The 19,481-nt window shown below is 60.1% G+C and overlaps 1 protein-coding gene across 1 annotated transcript in view; it reads right to left on the bottom strand.

Moving 5' to 3' along the window:
- IL16 (interleukin 16) overlaps positions 1 to 19,481 on the bottom strand; it is an 85,169-nt gene that overhangs the window by 23,098 nt on the left and 42,590 nt on the right. The window contains 9 exon segments of the mRNA XM_080651478.1: positions 1,595 to 1,727; positions 4,331 to 4,448; positions 5,193 to 5,409; positions 6,712 to 6,785; positions 7,406 to 7,520; positions 9,567 to 9,677; positions 12,808 to 12,959; positions 16,368 to 16,457; positions 16,460 to 16,475. Coding sequence (XP_080507604.1) covers positions 1,595 to 1,727; positions 4,331 to 4,448; positions 5,193 to 5,409; positions 6,712 to 6,785; positions 7,406 to 7,520; positions 9,567 to 9,677; positions 12,808 to 12,959; positions 16,368 to 16,457; positions 16,460 to 16,475 — 1,026 coding nt within the window.

A 19,481-nucleotide genomic window follows, 5' to 3' on the forward strand; every position in this document is an offset into this window, starting at 1 on the left:
CGCGGTCATTTCTCATAGCAATATTTTTCCCCGTCTATCTCCTCAGGCGAGAGAAACCAAAGAAAAAAAAATAAACAAATGGGACAACATCAAACGAAAAAGGTTTTGCACAGCCAAGGAAACCATCAACAAAACAAAAAGACAACCTACTGAGTGGGAGGACATATTCGCCAGCAACACATCCAGTCAGGGGTTAACATCCAAAATGCATAAAGAATGTGTAGCCCTAGCCGGTGTGGCTCAGTGGGTAGAGCATTGACCTGCAGACTGGAAGGTCCCAGGTTCGATTCCAGCCAAGGGCACATGCCTGGGTGGCAGGCTCAATCCCCAATGGGGGGCAGGCAGGAGGCAGCCGATCCATGATTCTCTCTCATCATGGATGTTTCTCTCTCTCTCTCCCTCTCCCTTCCTCTCTGAAATCATTCCTGTCTAATAAGGAGGGAATATGCTAATTGACCATCACACCCTCACAAAGATGGCGGTGCCCACAGCCAATAAGGAGGGAATATGCTAATGGACTGCCATGCCCTCAAAGATGGCAGCGCCCACAGCCACAAGATGGCGATTCCCAGTCCTCTCAGCCCCGCCAGGGGGGCAGGTGTGCGCAGGCCGCTCCATGCACCTGCCTCCGGAGTCCCCCAGTCCCCTCAGCTGCCCGGCCACCCGGGGCCGGCCCAAGGTGGGCCGGTAAGCCTCAGATGTCAGCTGCTCAGCCGCCCAGGGCCACCCGAGGCTCAGGTAACCAGGGTCGGCTGAGGTTTGCGCTGCTGGCAGTGGCAGCAGCAGAGGTGTGATGGGAGCGTCACCTTCCCCTGATCGCCGGGTCACCTCCCGCCCCTGAGGGCCCCCGGACTGTGAGAGGGGGCAGGCCTGGCTGAGGGACTGCCCCCTCCAGTGCATGAATTTTCATGCACCGGGCCTCTAGTAAAAATATATTTTAAAATAAATAAATAAAATAAAATAAATAAAAAGAACGTATACAACTCCACACCCAAAAAGCAGACAACCCGATTCAAAAATGGCCACAGGACCTGGCCAGACACTTCCCCAAAGAGACACACAGATGGTCAAGAATCACACAAAAAGATGCCCAACGTCACTGATGATCCGAGATGCGAATTAAAGCCACAGCGAGGACCACTCACACCTGTCCGGATGGCTTCCACCAACCAATCAACAGATGCCAAGTGCTGGCGAGGATGCGGAGGAAAGGGGGCCCTGCACACGGCTGGTGGGGGTGCCAATGGGCGCAGCCACCGTGGGAAACAGTGTGGCATTGAGTGGCAGCCTGGCCTCGGGGACGGAGGGCTCTCTCTCACCCCCTATCGGGGCCTGGTCAGTGGTTTCCTTCCCCAGGGCCTGTCCTCCAGCTGCAGGAGCCGTCCTGATGCCACCTGTCTCCCTCCCACCCCCCACGCTGCCCGTCCCGGCCGCCACCTGCCCCCGATGCCACCTGCCCTGGTGTCTAAGCTGGTGGGCGAGCCACGCTGTGGGCGTGGTCCCGTTCTAAGCACTGAGGCGGAAACCCAGTAGTTCTCAGTCCACTTTCAGCGCTAACTGAGGGATGGACGAGCGAGACGCCCCACGGGGTTACCTGTGGGTCCGGGTGTCGGCTGACCAGGATGGGGACGGGCCCCGGCTCACAGTGGCTCAGGACGGCGTACACATCGTTGAGCGTCATGCAGGTCACGGGGGCATCGTTGATCTCCACGATCTCATCGCCACACCTGCGGGGGCACCAGCGGGGCCCCCCGGGGAAGACAGCATGGATACATCCGAAGAATCCCAAAACACCGACTCGAAAGAATGTACGCAGCCCCGTGTTCATTGCAGCATTATTTACAACTAGGGGCCCGGTGCACGAAATTTGTGCACTCGGGGGCGGGGGGGTCCCTCAGCCTGGATTGTGAGAGGGCGCAGGCCAGGGTGAGGTGTCCCACCCATGCAGGATTGGGGCCAGGGAGGGATGCAGGGGGTTGGCCAGCTGGGGAGGGACCACAGGAGGGCTCCAGGGCGTGTCTGGCCCACCTCGCTCAGTCCCGATTGGCCGGACCCCAGCAGCAAGCTAACCTACTGGTTGGAGCATCTGCCCCCTGGTGGTCAGTACACGTCATAACGACTGGTTAACCAGTCAACTGTCTGCCCCCTGGTGGTCAGTGCACATCATAGCGACTGGGCGACTGATCAACTGTCTGCCCTCTGGTGGTCAGTGCACGTCATAGCAACTGGTTGACCAGTTGACTGTCTGCACCCTGGTGGTCAGTGCATGTCATAGCGACTGGTTGACCAGTTGACTGTCTGCCCCCTGGTGGTCAGTGCATGTCATAGCAAGCGGTTCAGGGGCCTTAGCACGTCATTAGCATATTGTTCTGTGATTAGTTGAATGGCCGACCGGTCGACCGGACACGTAGCATATTAGGCTCTTATTATCTAGGATAGCCAAGATCTGGAAGCAGCCCACGTGCCCATCAGCAGTCGAGTGGATAAAAAACGCCATGGGACATGGACCCCATGGAATACCACGTAGCTGTGAGAAAGGATGAGATCTTACTTTTCTCGACAGCATGGAGGGACCTGGAGAGCGTTATGCTAAGTGAAATCAGCCGGCCGGAGAAGGACAGGGCCTTGTGATTTCACGTCTATGTGGAGTCTAAGTAAACTAGCCAAGGAAACATAAACAGACTCATAGAGACGGGGATCAGACTGGCAGCTGTCAGAGGGGAGGGGTTGCAGGACCGGATGGAAAAGGTGACGGGATTAATCAAAAAACAAACAGCCCTGGCCGGTGTGGCTCAGTGGATAGAGCGTCGGCCTGTGGACTGAAGGGTCCCGGGTTCGATTCCGGTCAAGGGCACATGCCTGGGTTGTGGGCTCGATCCCCAGTGGGGGGTGTGCAGGAGGCAGCCGATCCATGATTCTCTCTCATCGTGGATGATTCTATCTCTCCCTCTCCCTCTCCCTTCCTCTCTGACATCAATAAAATATTAAAAACAAACAAACAAAAAAAACAACCTCACAAACACAGACTGCAGCACGGTGATACCCAGAGGGGACGGGGTGGGGGAGGTAGAAGCGGGTAAAGGGGGGATACGTGGTGAAAGAAGGAGACCTGACTTGGGGCGGTGAACACACAACACAATATACAGATGCTGAATCATAGACTTGTACACCTGACACCTGTATAATTGTATTAACGAGTGTCACCCCAATCTTATCTAATAAAAGAGTAATATGCAAATTAACTGTAACTCTGCGGCAAAGATGGTGGCACCCATAGTGGCGGAGGGCTGGGGGGAGATGCTGGTGGCGTTGCCCCGGCGACGAGAGCCCAGTGACCCTTGCCCCAGCTATGCAGAGGGCGGGGCCTTTGGCCAGAGGCTGGGCACAGGACGCTGGGCTTGTGATCGCCCCTGGTGACGAGCCCAGCGTCCCACGCCCCGGCTGTGTGGAGGGAGGGCCTCGGGCCAGAGGCCGGGGCACGAGACGCTGGCATTGTTGCAGGCCGGGCTGAGGGACCCCCCACCCCCCGTGCACCATTTCGTGCACCGGGCCTCTAGTAAATTCAATAAAATCGTTTAAAAAGTTACGCCACCCCAGCCGGTTTGGCTTGGTGGGTAGAGCGTCAGCCTGTGGACTGAAGGGTCCCAGGTTCAAGGACACACGCCCGGGTTGCAGGCTGGATCCCCAGCGGGGGGCGTGCAGGAGGCAGCCGATCCATGATTCCCTCTCATCATGGATGTTTCTCTCTCTCTCCCTCTCCCTTCCTCTCTGAAATCAATAAAAATATATTTTAAAAAATATAAATAAAAAGTTATGCTTGAAACTCTGTCCTTCAGGCCAGCGGAAAGTCAGCGGACACCACCGACTTGCTCATCACCGCCTCCTGCCAGGGGAGCGCATGGTAAGTTTTGCCACACGCCTGTGCATCACTGCTCGCTCTGGGCAGTGGGACCTGAGTCAGTGGCTCCTCCCTCCTCCTCCACCTCCACCTCCTCCTCCCCCTCCTCCTCCTCCCCCTCCTCCTCCTCGTCTTCCACCTTCTCCTCCTCCCCCTCCTCCTCCTCCTCCTCCTCATCATCATCCTCCTCCTCCTCGTCCTGCTCGTTGGCCCGGCTGTTCTCTCAGGCCTCACCCTCACCTGCACCCCTGGGCCTTGGCCAGGGCAGCCTGAGTCAGCAGGGCTGGGCAGGGCCGTGGTTCTGTGCCTCTAACACCCTCCCCTGCGATCACCATGCTGCCTCTGGATCCTTCTGGGCACCTGCCTGCAACCCCCCGCCCCCCCGCCAGCCCGAGGGACCCCATCTGTTCCGGCCCCGAGCTGCGGACCTACCGGAGCCGGCCGTCCAGGTGCGCCACGGACCCGGGGGACAGCGTGTGAACGAAGACACCCGACAGGCACTGCAGGTAGGGGACGCTGCACAGCCCGATGCCCAGGCCCACGCCGGCCTCTGCGGGCACACGGAGGCGACGGCTCTGCCGGGGCCTGCGAGCCCCTCAGGTGCCCGCGCACCCTCTCCTGTCGCTGTGCCCTGACCCTCCTGCTCGCGGGACGTCCCCCGGGTGGGCACTGCTCCAGGGCGGGCGGCAGTGGCCCCGGCAGGAGGGTGCTGAGCGCAAGTGGGAAAGGCAGGGGGGAGGGGGAGAGAGGGAGGGAGGAGGGAGGAGGGAGGGAGAACAGAGGGAGGGGAAGGGGGAGGAAGGGGGAGGGAGGTGGGAGGGGTTAGGGAGGGAGGGAGAGGGGAGGGAGGGAGAAGGAAGAAGGGGGGAGGGGGAGGGAGGGAGAGGGAAGGGAGGGAGGAGGGGGATGGAGGGAGGAGGAGGAAGGGAGGGAGGTGGAAGGGGGATGGAGGGAGGTGGAAGGGGGATGGAGGGAGGTGGAAGGGGGATGGAGGGAGGAGGAGGGAGGGAGGTGGAAGGGGGATGGAGGGAGGAGGAGGGAGGGAGGGAGGGAGGGAGGTGGAAGGGGGGTGGAGGGAGTGGAGGGAGGGAGGGGCTGGTGTCTGCTCTGTCCCTGAGCTCTGTCCAGGCCTCAGGACATGGACTAGGGGGGCCTGTCCCCAGGACCCGTCTGCCCCGCAGGATCTGCCCTGATGGGGGGACCGACTCCACGCGCGGAGGGTCTGGGGTGACCTGGGTGGGAGGCCTGGGCAGGAGGGCAGGGGACAGCCCTGGGGTTGGGGGGGAGCCTGTACCTTTCTGCAGCGAGACCTCCACCAGGACCCTGTAGCTGGGCCTGGCGGTGCCCGCGGGCGCCTCCGGGGTGTCCAGGAGGAAGGCGCTGCCGTCCCGGGCGGCACAGGTGCCCGAGCTCAGGGAGCGGCTCAGCGGGGGCGACAGGCGGGTGCCCGGGGCGGGGGGCGCCGCCAGGCGGGTGCGCACCGTGAGGCTGAGCAGCCCCTTTTTGGCCTGCTGCAGGGAGAGAGGGCGCACGCGTCCAGGGCTGGCTGCGGGCGAGGGCATGGCTGTGCGTGTGTGTGTGCATGTGTGAATGTATGCATGACATACCTGTATGTATGCACACAGGTAGCATGTGTTACACATAGGACATAGTTGTGGCACATACAAAGCTTAGAGTCTGGAACTATTAAACTAGATGGAGACTCAAAAATATCTTTTTTAAAAAATTTAGTATTTTTAATATATTTTATTGATATTTTACAGAGAGGAAGGGAGAGGGATAGTTAGAAACATCGATGAGTGAGAAACATCCATCAGCTGCCTCCTGCACACCCCCCACTGGGGATGTGCCCGCACCAAGGTACATGCCCTTGACCGGAATCGAACCCGGGACCCTTCAGTCCGCAGGCCGATGCTCTATCCACTGAGCCACACCGGTTAGGGCAAAAATATCTTTAGGCCCAGCTGGCGTGGCTCAGTGGTTGAGCATCAACCTAGGAACCTGGAGGTCAGGGTTCGATTCCTGGTCAGGGCACACGCCCGGGTTGCAGGCTCGATCCCCAGTGGGGGGCGTGCAGGAGGCAGCCGATCCATAACTCTCTCATCATGGATGTTTCTCTCTCTCCTTCTCCCTTCCTCTCTGACATCAATAAAAAGATTTAAAAAAAATACCCTCAGCCCGGCTGGCATGGCTCCGTGGTTGAGCGCCAACCCATGAACCAGGAGGTCACGGTTCGATTCCCGGTCAGGGCACATGCCCGGGTTGCGGGCTCGATCCCCAGGAGGGGCATGCAGGAGGCAGTCTCTCTCTCCTCGATGTTTCTCTCTCTCCCTCTCCCTTCCTCTCTCTCTCAAATCAATAAAAACATTTTAAAAAACGCCTTCGGTCACTGCCTTAAAAAACCCGAAGCACATTGGTAACGACACCAACGTGAACACAGACTGTGTAAACCATCGGCCGAGCTGCAGTGGCTGAGGTCTCCCCGGGACCGTCCCGGCCCTCCCCTGCCCCGAGCCAGGCCCCCCGTCCCCTGGGCCCCCAGCCTCGCGGCCGCCCAGGAGGCCCGGGTGTGAATGCGGGTGTGAGTGCGGGTGTGAATGCGGGTGTGAATGTGGGTGTGAATGCAGGTGTGAATGTGAGCGAGGCAGGTGTGAATGCGGGTGTGAATGCAGGTGTGAATGCGGGTGTGAATGCGGGTGTAAATGCGGGTGTGAATGCGGGTGTGAATGCAGGTGTGAGCGAGGCAGGTGATGCTGAGTTTGGCCCCCTTGCCCAAAGCCCGTGCCTGGTGTCTCCTGGGCACAGCCGATCACCTTGAACTTCTGCAAGGCGTCCTGGTGCGTCAGCCCGGCCATGGACTCACCGTTGAGCTCCAGAATCTCGTCGCCTGTGGGGACGGGAGAAATGGGGGCTTGCAGAGGGCTGCCCGGGAGGGGACCCTGAGACCCGGCCCCTGCCCAGCGTTTGCACCAAACAGCCTGAGGACATTCTCATTCGGGATCTGCCCCCACCCCTGAGGAACCTGTGGGGGGCAGCATGACAAGCCCGTTGGCACATGTGGCCTGGCCTGGTCCCTGTCCACCTCCTTCCCCACCCCTAGGTGCTCCTGTGGCTTCCTCTGGACTGGCCCGTCCTTGTCTCGCTGTCCCAGCTCTAATGAACATTCCCTCAGAGTCACCGCATGGGACTCGTCGGTGAAATCTTTCCTGCACAAAGTCCAGGGCTCACACACCGCCAGCCGGCCCCCGGCAGACCCGCCAGGGCTGGGGCCCCACCCAGTGCCATCCCTGCGGGTATGAGGGAGGGGCAGGGACAGCGAAGGGAAGGGAGGCCAGTGGGTGCCAGGAACAGAGAGGGACCTCGGAAGAAGGCAGCGTGAGAAAGGGGGGCTCACTCAGTCTCTGGCCCAGCTGGACAGAGAGTGCAGACCCAGGCGCCCCAGGCCTGGGGTCCATGCAGGCCCAGCACCTCCACAGCTGGTGGTCCTGGGAAGGGCTGGGAATGTACCTTCCTGGAGCCGGCCGTCGGCCGCCGCCGCTCCCCCCTCAAAGATGGTTTTGACGTAGATGCCGATGGGACCGTAAATGCTGTCTTTGCCCCCGACGATGCTGAAGCCCAGGCCCTGGGGGAAGAGCGGCCGTCAGAGGGCCCTGGGGTCCCGCTCACTGGGTGGCCCCAGGGAGGGAAGAGACGGCAGGAGTGAGAGTGGCAGGGAGCTCAGGGAGGGAGGAGATGGCAGGGGTGAGGGGTGAGGGATGAGCTCAGGGAGGGAAGAGACGGCAGGGGTGAGGGTTGCAGGGAGCTCATGGAGGGAGGAGATGGCAGGGGTGAGGGGTGAGGGATGAGCTCAGAGAGGGCGCACTGGACGCCAGAGCAGAATGGGAGACCCGTGACCCTGAGGCGGATGGGCTGTGGCCCTGGCAGAGTCTGATGTCCCGCACACGGAGGTCCTGCGCGGACTCCCTGCCTCTGACCTCGCCTTCCCCTCCTGCAAAGGGGTGCGAAGACGTCGCCTCTCACAGGCACCGTTTCCATAGTAACAGGACGCCGGACAACAACTAGAGCGCCCCCTCCAGCAGTGGGAACCCTGGCTGCCTCCCCGGGAGCCCACCCCCCGGCCCGGCCCCCATGCAGCCTGAGCCGCCGCTGCCCCTGCACGGGGCCCTCCCGCAACAAGGCCATGCGCTGGCCTCACCCCTGCGCGGGGCACCCTGTGCTGGCCGGGCCTGGCGCCGGGGCAGCACCAGGCGGGTGGGAGACGCCCTGTTTCTGACCCACCGCCTGCTCTGGATTCCGGGCCCCCCGCCTGCCCGGGACACAGGCGCCCACACACCCTGTGCTGCCTCGTGCCGTCAGCGTGAAGCCTGCCATCCCTGGTCGCCTGCACGGGTCCCGGCGCCCCTTTCCACTCTGCGTGCATCTGACCACGGCCAACGACTTAAAAGTGAGCTCTCTGACCTGCTTCCACCTCAATTCCAGGGGGGACAAGCGAGTATTTACTGCCCTGAAACGGCTGCTGGGATACGCCCCAGGCCTGGAGACAGTTACCCTGTGATGGAGGGCAGTAACCACTCCTCCCTCACCCCTCACCCCTGCCGTCTCCTCCCTCCCTGAGCTCATCCCTCACCCTGCCGTCTCCTCCCTCCCTGAGCTCCCTGCCACCCTCACCCTGCCGTCTCCTCCCTCCCTGAGCTCATCCCTCACCCTCACCCCTGCCGTCTCCTCCCTCCCTGAGCTCATCCCTCACCCCTGCCGCCTCTTCCCTCCCTGAGCTCATCCCTCACCCCCTGCCGTCTCCTCCCTCCCTGAGCTCATCCCTCACCCTGCCGTCTCCTCCCTCCCCTGAGCTCATCCCTCACCCTGCCGTCTCCTCCCTCCCTGAGCTCCCTGCCACCCTCACCCTGCCGTCTCCTCCCTCCCTGAGCTCATCCCTCACCCCTGCCGTTCTCCTCCCTCCCTGAGCTCATCCCTCACCCTGCCGTCTCCTCCCTCCCTGAGCTCATCCCTCACCCTGCCGTCTCCTCCCTCCCTGAGCTCCCTGCCACCCTCACCCTGCCGTCTCCTCCTCCCTGAGCTCATCCCTCACCCTCACCCCTGCCGTCTCCTCCCTCCCTGAGCTCATCCCTCACCCCTGCCGCCTCTTCCCTCCCTGAGCTCATCCCTCACCCTACCACCCTCTTCCCTCCCTGAGACCCCTGCCACCCTCACCCTGCCGTCTCCTCCCTCCCTGAGCTCATCCCTCACCCTCACCCCTGCCGTCTCCTCCCTCCCTGAGCTCATCCTCACCTCTGCCGCCTCTTCCCTCCCTGAGCTCCCTGCCACCCCTCACCCTTGCCGTCTACTCCCTCCCTGAGCTCATCCCTCACCCTCACCCCTGCCATCTCTCCTCCCTCCCTGAGCTCATCCCTCACCCTGCCACCTCTTCCCTCCCTGACCTCCCTGACACCCTCACCCCTGCCACCTCTTCCCTCCCTGAGCTCATCCCTCACCCCTACCACTCTTCCCTCCCTGAGCTCCCAGGACCCAGGAGGAAGGAGGGACAGTGGAGAGACTGGGATGTCTGGCCCCGCCCCTGCCAGGACCACCCTCCCTGTGTCATCCTGCCTTTGACACACAGCTGCTCAGAGCCTGGCGTCTCCCAGGAGCTCCCTGGCCAGGTCCCACTCACCTTGGCCTGGCCCTTCATCAGCACCACGCTGGAGATGACGGACGCCTGGGCGCCCCCCGAGGGCGGCGCCAGCTGCGCTGTGCTCAGCGACCGCGTGGGCCTGCACGCGCCCTGCGGGGAGGACAAGGTGGGGAGCTGAGGCCACGGACGAGGACACACACCCCGAGGGGAGGGGAGGGCCCCAGCGAGGAAAGAACCCCGTCTCACCAAGCTGCCTCCCTGCAGACCTGCCCCAGGCGCGCAGTGGGCCATCCAGGCGGCAGGGCCAGGACTCAGCACAGCCACACCGACCGGGCCGTGAGCCCTTTAACCAACGTCTCGAGCTGGAGAGCCAGCTGCCGGGAGGGCCCTCCACAGAATTGGGGCCAATTAACTGAGCCCCCTCTTTGCGCCGGGCCAGGGGGTGGGCAGGGGCAGGCACCGAGATTGAACGTGTATAGCAAGCATGTCACACTCACAGCCCACAGGCCGCATGCAGCCCACAACGAATATTTTTGTGGCCCAGCCAGTATAACATGTAAGAAACGTTTTAATAAAAGTTTCGTAACTTAATTTTTACAATATCCTGTTGTACATAACTAGAGGCCCGGTGCACAAAATTCGTGCACAGGTAGGGTCCCTAGGCCTGGCCAGCAATCAGGGCCCATCTGTGGGGTGACCTGCGGGGTGATCGGGCCTGGAGACAGTTACCCGGGGGAGGGGGGGCCTGGGGCCTGCGGGCTGGGGCAGCTCCTGCATTGAGCGTCTGCCCCCTAGTGGTCAGTGCACATCATAGCAACTGGTCGTTCTGCCATTCTGTCAATTTGCAAATTAGGCTTTTATTATGTAGGATTATGAATAACGAGCTACAACGTTCGCTAATGACCGATGACTGTCATCGCGTTGCATTCACGTCCCTCACGCGCCTTACGAGCAGGCGCACCATTTCTCCCCACAGACACCGGCAGTGAATGTTCTAGCAGCCGATGGCCACGTCCTTCGTCTCGGACTGACCGGCCTGGTGAGCGCAACAGGAAATACCTCGCTTCCGGAGAATGAGAAAAATGGGTTTGTTTGCGTGACGCGTATTCATGTGTGCAGTGACTCAGGGTCTGGAGAGTTCATGTTCAAGAAAAAATACTGATTTTTATGAAAAAGCACTATTATTTTACGTGAACGATGACTCGTTTATCTCAGCCCTTTGTAGTCAGCACGTCTCCATCGGAACAAACCTACGTGTCTATGAAAATGGGAGCTTTTGTCCTTTTGCGGCCACATCCACGCACACCTTGTTTCTCTGGCTGGCGCTGGCCTGTGAGTGTGACACACTGTGTGTAGAGCGTAGGTTCGGGGAGGCGGACAGGCGTGAGCTGTGTGCCCAGGAGCCGCGAGCAGCTGCCTCTCCCGCTCAGGCACAGGGAGCTGCTGGGCGAGGGCCCCGGGCGTGGGGGCCACCTGGGACTCGGAGCCCACAGACCGCGCGTGGCCCTGGACCTGGGGGAGGGGCGGACCCTCCGTGCCTCGGTTTCCCTGCCGGTGAGGTCCTCTGCCCTTGGGAAGCCAGCATTTCAAGCTCCGCACCCCCCCCCCACCCAGGCTTCCCAATTTGCTATAGAAAAATGTGTTCATTCGCCCTAACCGGTGTGGCTCAGTGGATAGAGCGTCGGCCTGTGGACTGAAGGGTCCCAGGTTCAATTCCCGGTCACATGTCTCGGTTGATCCCCAGTGGGGGGCGTGTAGGGGGCAGCCGAACAATGATTCTCTCTCATCATGGATGTTTCTCTCTATCCCTCTCCCTTCCTCTCTGAAATCAATAAAAATATAAAAAATAAAAGAAAAGAATAAAAGAAAAGCCCTGACCGGCGGGGGAGGGGGGAGAGATGGGAGGGTGAGGAGGAGAGGGTGGCTCAGTGGATAGAGCGTCGGCCTGCAGACTGAAGGGTCCCAGGTTCGATTCCAGTCAAGGGCATGTACCTTGGTTGCGGGCACATCCCCAGTAGGGGGTGTGCAGGAGGCAGCTGATCGATGTTTCTCTCTCATCGATGTTTTAATTCTCTATCTCTCTCCCTTCCTCTCTGTAAAAAATCAGTAAAATATATTTTAAAAAATAAAGAAAAAAGAAAAGAAAAGAAAAGAAAAGAAAAGAAAAGAAAAGAAAAGAAAAGAAAAGAAAAGAAAAGGAAAGGTGGTCATTCAAGGAAGCACCTGCCGAGCCGTTGGGGACAAACACACCTGCCCCGGGCCAGGGCTGGGGGACAGGACGCTGGCAGAGAGGGGGGGCACCCCGAGACTCGCTGGGGAGCCCTGGTGTCGGTGCCAGGCACTGGCGGGGGGGGGGGGGGTCAGGAGCCTGCAGCAGGGAGGAGGCCTCTGAAGGTGGGGTGTCCCAGAGGGAGGTGCATGCGTGGCCACCAGGGGGCGCTGTGTGACCGTGAGTGGCAGGGGGAGCCCTGGTGAGCTGGGCAGGGCCTGGGGCTTAGGGAGCCGGGAGGGAGGGCAGCTGCGGTGACTGGGGGGGCACCGGCTTCCGGTCTGCGTGGCGCCCCCTCTGCAGCTGAAGCCCACAGTGGGAGGGCGTGGACGGGAGCCCCCCCCCCCCCGCCCCCCCCCCCGGCCGGGCTTCCGGGCCTCCTGGCAGAACGGGCTGACCGGAGTGCCTCCCACGTTTAGGAATTAGAGGCGATGCCCCGGCCGGTGTGCCCCCGTGGGTACAGCGTCGGTCTGCGGACTGAAGGGTCCCGGGTTCAATTCCAGTCAAGGGCATGTACCTTGGTTGCGGGCACATCCCCAGTAGGAGGTGTGCAGGAGGCAGCTGATCGATGTTTCTCTCTCATTGATGTTTCTCTCTCTCTCTCCCTCTCCCTTCCTCTCTGTAAAAAATTAATAAAATATATTTTAAAAAATATTTAAAAAAATAAAGAATTAGGGGCGATGTGTGTGACATCAGCCACGTGACCCAGGGTTAAGTCAAAGCCAGGCTGTGAGCCGCGAGGAGCCAGCGTCCAGTCCCGCTGTCCGACAGCCGTGTGACCTGCCCACCCCGGGGTCACTGTGCCGGTGGCTCGGGGTCCTCACAGCCTGGGTTGGGGGCGGCCAGGTCCCAGGTCCACGGGGTGAGTGACCGCCCTGACGTGGGCCTTCGCCCGTGGTGGCCAGGCCCGCAGGCGGCCTCCCCTGCAGTGCTGTGGACTGAATCCACCCCACGTCCTCCTCAGCCCCCCTGAGTGGGCCCCCGTCCCCCCTCCCGGCCCCACAGCCTCACCCCGGCCCTGCCCACGGGGCCGTCCAGCTGCTGGGACAGCGCCTTCCTGCCGCTGCAGAGGGAGAAGGACAGCCGCTCCGTGGGGTCCGTGGAGGAGGCCGTGGTCCCAGCCCCTGGGAGATCCGTGTCTGCCGTGCAGTAGGGGTTGACACCTGGGCAGGGGAGAGGGAGGAGAGATGGGGGGGGGAGGGGAAGGGGGAGGAGAGATGGGCGGGGGGGGGGGGGAGGAGAGGTGGGAAGGGGAGAGAGAGGAGAGGTGGGCGGGGGAGGGGGAGGAGAGGTGGGGCGGGTAAGGGGGAGGGGTAGGAGAGATGGGCGGGGGGAGGGGGAGAGAAGGGCGGGGGAGGGGGAGGGGGAGGAGAGGTGGGCGAGGAAGGGTGGGAGGAGAGGTGGGCGGGGTAGGGGAGGGGAGGTGGGCGGGGTAGGGGAGGAGAGGTGGGCGGGGTAGGGGAGGAGAGATGGGTGGGGAGGGGGAGGAGAGAAGGGCGGGGGGAGGGGAGGAGAGATGGGTGGGGGAGGGGGAGGAGAGGTGGGCGGGGGAGGAGGAGGAGAGGTGGGCGGGGAGGGGGAGGAGAGCATGTGTGTGCTCCCGGAGGGAACAGGGGATCTCAGCCCCCAGAGCCAGGCCTCCTGAGCCCCCGTGAGCACGGACACGCGGTGCCCAGTGCGCAGACCACGGGGACGCGGAGGAGCCGCTGGCAGGGGTCCCCTCTCTCACGCACCTCCGCAGCGCGGGCTGCAGACAGCACCCCCACCTCGTGTCCCCTCAGCTCCCAGCAGGAGAAGCGTGTGTGGGGCTCAGGAAGCCACACGCAGCCCCTGCTGTCGGGGGTGTGCACTCCCCACGGAGGAGACGGAGCGAGGGAGACGGAGCCCAGGACGGCAGAGTCAGAGGGACGGTCAGGCAGCAGCCCCCTCCCAAGAGGACCCGACTGCCTCCTGCACACACACAGGCACACACATAGCACACATCCGGACGTCCTTCCGGACATCCTTCCGGGACACCTCCTGGACGAAGCCGGGGAAGGCCGGGTCCGGGTGCCGGAGGGAAGCCGGTGCTGGCCGCCGGGGGACGGAAGGCCTACTCCTGCACAAATTTTGTGCATCGGGCCTCTCGTAAGTTCACAGTTCCAGGGTACGCTGAATTAGGAAACGGAAAAACGAATGGGGACCAGCGGACAATCCGGGCCGTCTGCAGGGTCCATTCACTCCGTAACCCGAACTGATTCACTATCTTCCAGGGAACCAGACGTGGAGAGACACCTCGGAGAAACCTTTCCAAGGACCGCACACGTGTTAGAGACACACGCTCACGCCTGCACAGCAAGACGCAGGAAGAAACCAATGGCGAGTGACCAGAAACATAGCAAGTACAAAAAAATAAATAGCCCTAACCGGTTTGGCTCAGTGGATAGAGCGTCAGCCTGTGGACTGAAGGGTCCCGGGTTCGATTCCGGTCAAGGGCGTGTACCTTGGTTGCGGGCACATCCCCAGTGGGAGGTGTGCAGGAGGCAGCTGGTCGATGTTTCTCTCTCATCGATGTTTCTAACTCTCTCCCTCTCCCTTCCTCTCTAAAAAATCAATAAAATATATTAAATAAATAAATAAATAAATAAATAAATAAATAAATAAATAAATAAAAAGCAAAGAAAAAGCAAATAGTATCTACAACACGAATGCCAACGGCTGGAGCGCCTGTGGTCACAGTGCTTCGCCGGGTCAGCTTCCCAGACCCAACTGCATGTCCTTTGCAAGAAATAAGCAAAATAGCACAGGCGGGTGAAGAAAAGATGGGCGTCCGAGGTGGGGGGGCAGCTACCCACGTAGGAAGCCGTCCTCTGCAGATCCTCACCAGAGCCAACACCCCAAACAGGTGACAGGAGCGGAGGGAGCGTGAAACTCATTGAAACCCCGAAGGGAACGCAGCCAGCTGAGCGATCGCTCTCCGGTGTGGACGACACGCCAACACTCGAGAGGAAAGCGTGTCGGGAACGGTGATTAGTGCACAAAGACGAACCCGTCTCCGTGTGAAAAGGCTTAAGGCCAACCAGCGGAGGAGACGGGCCAGCAAAGCGACAGCCATCATCCCTTTACCCGGGGCTGTGGGTGCATCGCCGGTGCAACAGCTGACCGTCCAACTGACCGGCCAGCGGACACTCAGCGCCTCCCAGGAAGGGACTAGCAGGCCAGCTCCCTTCCCATCCACCTGCCCTCCCCTCCCCTCCTCTCCTATCACCCTCCCCCTCCCCTCCCATCCTTCTCCCATCTCATCCCTCTCCCCTCCCATCCCTCTCCCCTCCCATCCCATCCCTCTCCCCTCCCATCATCCTCCCCTTCCATCCCCCTCCCCTCCCATTCTCTCTCCCCTCCCTCCTCTCCTATCACCCTCCCCCTCCCCTCCCATCCTTCTCCCATCTCATCCCTCTCCCCTCCCATCCCTCTCCCCTCCCATCTCATCCCTCTCCCCTCCCATCATCCTCCCTTCCATCCCCCACCCCACCCATCCCTCTCCCCTCCCCTCCCATCCCATTCCTCTCCCATCTCATCTCTCTCCCCTCCCCTCCTATCACCCTCCCCCTCCCCTCCCATCCTTCTCCCATCTCAACCCTCTCCCCTCCCATCCCTCTCCCCTCCCATCCCTCTCCCCTCCCATCCCCCTCCCTTTCCTCTCCCCTCCCCTCTGCTCCCATCCTCTTTCTATCCCATCCCCTCCCATCCCATTCCTCTCCCCTCCCATCCCTCTCCCTTCCCATCCCCTCCTCTCCCATCCCCCTCCCTTTCCTCTCCCCTCCCCTCCCATCCCCTTTCTATCCCCTCCCCTCCTATCCCATTCCTCTCCCCTCCCATCCCTCTCCCCTCCCATTGCCCTCCCATCCCTCTCCCCTCCCATCCCTCTCCCCTCCTCTCCCCTCCTATCCATCCATCTTCCCTCCCCTCCCCCCTTCCATCCCCTTCCCTCCCACCCCCTGCCCCTCCCATGCCCCTCCCTCCTATCCTGCTCCCCCTCCATCCCTCTCCCATCCCCTCCGCTCCCATCCCCTTCCCCTCCCCTCCCCCTCCCTTCCTACCCCCTTCCCCTCCCTCTCCCACCCCCCTCTCCTTCCCTCCCTCTCCCCTCCCATCCCTCTCTACTCCCATCCCCTTCCCCTCCCCTCCCCCCACCCCCTACTCCTCCCCCCTCCCACCCCCCTCTCCTTCCCTCCCTCTCCCCCCCCCCCCGTCCTCTCTGCTCCCATCCCTTCACAGATGAGGGACAGAGGCCCCAGAGAGAGAGAGGGCCTTGCTAAGACCAAGAGCATGTCACATGACAGGGCCTTGTTTTCCCGTCCTCTGTCCCAGCTTCTCACCGTGTGGAGCCCACAGAGGGGCTGACCAGACCCCAGACCAGAGGCCCTCCTGCTGGTGGGCGGCACGCGGTGAAATTGCTCCCCAGGCCGGCGGACACAGCCTGGGTCTGGGCCAACTGGCCCAGCAGACACCCGCCCTCCCCACGCGCCCATCACGGACGTCCCACAGGCAGCAGAGGCGAGTCCCGGCCCTGGGGGCCGCGGGACACTTACTGGTTGAGTTGCTGCGTGTCCTTCGGTGACAGGCTTTGGGGAGCACGAAGCTGCTGCTCTGTGCTTCCGGCTTCCCGGGCTTTTCCTGGAGGAGGTGGCGGAAGCTTCCTGCAAAACAAGCCCGTCTGTTGTCCACCGGGTCAGCGCGCACGGCCACCCGAGCCCCAGAACACTGAGCTGTGGACACCGAGCTGGAAGTACCGCCGGTCGCCTCCTCTCATCGCAGGCTCCGCGAGGGAGGGAGTTAGAGGCACTGCTGTCCACGGAGTCCCCGGACACGCGTTCTCGAACACGGAACCCTGAGGGGAGAGGCTGCGCGGGTGTGGCTCTAACGCAGGAAGTGGGCAAGGACGGTAGGACGACCACGTGTCGGGTCTCCGTTGGGGATGCAGCGTGGACAAGGACGCTGATCTCGGGGAAATGCCATGTTGGTGAAATGTAGGCAGGAAAACAAATGTAGGCAAGGGAGAGATCACTACAGAGAATGTGTCAGTGCTGTGAGTGACATCAATGGCAAGCGGGGGTGGGGGCAGGTTCCAGAGAAGATGGCCGGCTATGTTCCATCGCTCTGGCGCGTCATAGGCACTTAGAAACGCTCGTCGTGGGAATGTCGTAGAAGTCCATGTCTTCAGGTCGAACCGTCCTTGCATTCTTGTATCGAACCGTCCTTGCATTCTTGAGTATTCTTCTTATCATACTGCTGTTTTAACTTCAAAATAGAGGCTTTTAGGGTCCTAGATTACATCTTTGCGTGAAGATTTAATCTAGGACTCTAAAAATCTGTATTTTTGAAGTTAAGTCAGGTTATTGTTCTGTTATCTTTTTCTACCGTGCCCTATGTATGGGTCACGTTTCCTTGCTGATTCTTCTTAAAATAAAGAATTTTTTAAAGTATATTTTTTATTGATTTTTTTTTTTAACAGAGAGGAAGGAGAGGGATAGAGAGCTAGAAACATCAATGAGAGAGAAACATCCATCAGCTGCCTCCTGCACACCTCCTACTGGGGATGTGCTCGCAACCAAGGTACATGCCCTTGACCGGAATCAAACCCGGGGCCCTTCACAGGCTGACACTCTAATCCACTGAGCCACACCGGTTAGGGCGTAAAATAAAGAATTTTTAAAAAACTTTTAAAATTGCATTTTCATACACCAGAAAACAGTCATCTATGTATATGAAAGCCTAAGGGACCGAATGACCCGAACAACTGAACGACCAGCCTATGACACACACTGACCACCAGGGGGCAGACATTCAATGCAGGAGCTGTGCCCTGGTGGTCAGTGTGCTCCCACAGCCAACCTCCCGCGGCCAGCCAACCTCCGTGGTCCCTCCCCCCCGCTCCCCGCACCCCCGGCCAGCGGTCCCTAATCGACCCTGATTGGGGCTGGCCTTGATCGCCTGCCAGGCCAGGGGACCCCACTCGTGCACGAATTCATGCACTGGGCCTCTAGTTCGAACATAAAATTATTAAAAATAAGACATTTACAATTAGATCAGGAAATAAAGAATGCCCAGGAGCTGATGTGATGAAAGATACAGACGCCTCTTCCGAAGAAAATGACAAGACTTACTGACAGGCATTTGCATCTGAATAACGGAGAAATACGCCATGTTTATGAAACTGCAGACTTAATACTGTACAAATGTCAATTCCCTCCCCCCGCCCCCAAATTCACCTACAAATTCAGTGAAGCACTAACAAAATTTCAGGTGTTTTTTTGTTTTTGTTTTTTAAATATATATTTTTTATTGATTTCAGAGAGGAAGAGAGAGAGAGAGAGAGACAGCCATGATGAGAGGGAATCATGGATCAGCTGCCTCCTGCACGCCCCCCACTGGAGATCGAGCCCACCACCTGGGCATGTGCCCTGACCAGGAATTGAACCTGGGACCTTTCAGTCCGCAGGCTGACGCTCTATCCACTGAGCCACACCAGCTAGGGCAGGATTAACATCTTTAACTAGACATAAAACCCACAAACTCTAAAGGGCATGATTGATAAACTCCATGTTAAAATGAACAGCTTCTACTCATCAATGAAAAGGGTAAAACGGCCCTAACCGGTGTGGCTCAGTGGATAGAGCGTCGGCCTGCGGACTGAAGGGTCCCGGGTCGATTCCGGTCAAGGGCATGTACCTTGGTTGTGGGCACATCCCCAGTAGGGAGTGTGCAGGAGGCAGCTGATGGATGTTTCTCTCTCATTGATGTTTCTAACTCTCTCTGCCTCTCCCTTCCTCTCTGTAAAAAATCAATAAAATATATATATTTTTAAAAAGGGGTAAAACAGCCAGTGTGGCTCAGTGGATAGAGCGTCGGCCTGTGGACTGAAAGGTCCCAGGTTCGATTCTGGTCAGGGCACGTACCTCGGTTACAAGCTCCTCCAGGTCCTGGTCGGGGCGCGTGCAGGAGGCAACCCATCGATGTGTCTCTCTCCCCCTCCCTTCCATCTCTCTAAAAATCAATGGGAAAATATCCTCAGGGGAGGATGAACAAACAATAGAAATAAAAGAAGAAGCAGAAAGAGAAAGGGCCGTAATGACTGCGGACAGATGGGTGACTAAAGTGTGAGTGCTCACCCAGGAGAAGGCCACGAGGCCGCGGAGAGCAGCGACCACAACACAATGAAACATCGCGGGTGATGTCTGGGACGTGATGTCCATGACAGGGGAGACGGCCCACGAGGAATCGCGGGGGCACTGCGTTTATATCACGTTCAAACGCAAGTGGGGCGGAGACTCCCAGGGCCAGGACGCACCTCCTCCTCCCCCTCCTCCCAGCTACGCACACCAAACCACCCTGACGATGAGTCGGTGAGTCGGGCGGCAACAGTAAAGGCCGAGAGGACCGGCCCAGGGCCAGGAACCGTGGGGCTGGAGGAAGGACAAGTGTGAGTCTACTCTGCGCCAGGCTGGGTGCGGGACCCAGAGCTCTGCAGCCCAGCGCTGACAGCGAACAAAGACAGGGCGGCCCGGACGGAAGGGGGGGCAGGGGTGCTCAGCGGTTGAGCATGGACCTAGGAACCAGGAAGTCAAGGTTGGTTTGATCCCCAGTCAGGGCACACGCCCGGATTTCTGGCTCCATCCCCAGCAGGAGGCATGCAGGAGGCAGCC

The sequence above is a fragment of the Plecotus auritus genome (assembly GCF_963455305.1).
Source record: "Plecotus auritus genome assembly, chromosome: 15".
NCBI classification, from domain to species: domain Eukaryota; kingdom Metazoa; phylum Chordata; class Mammalia; order Chiroptera; family Vespertilionidae; genus Plecotus; species Plecotus auritus.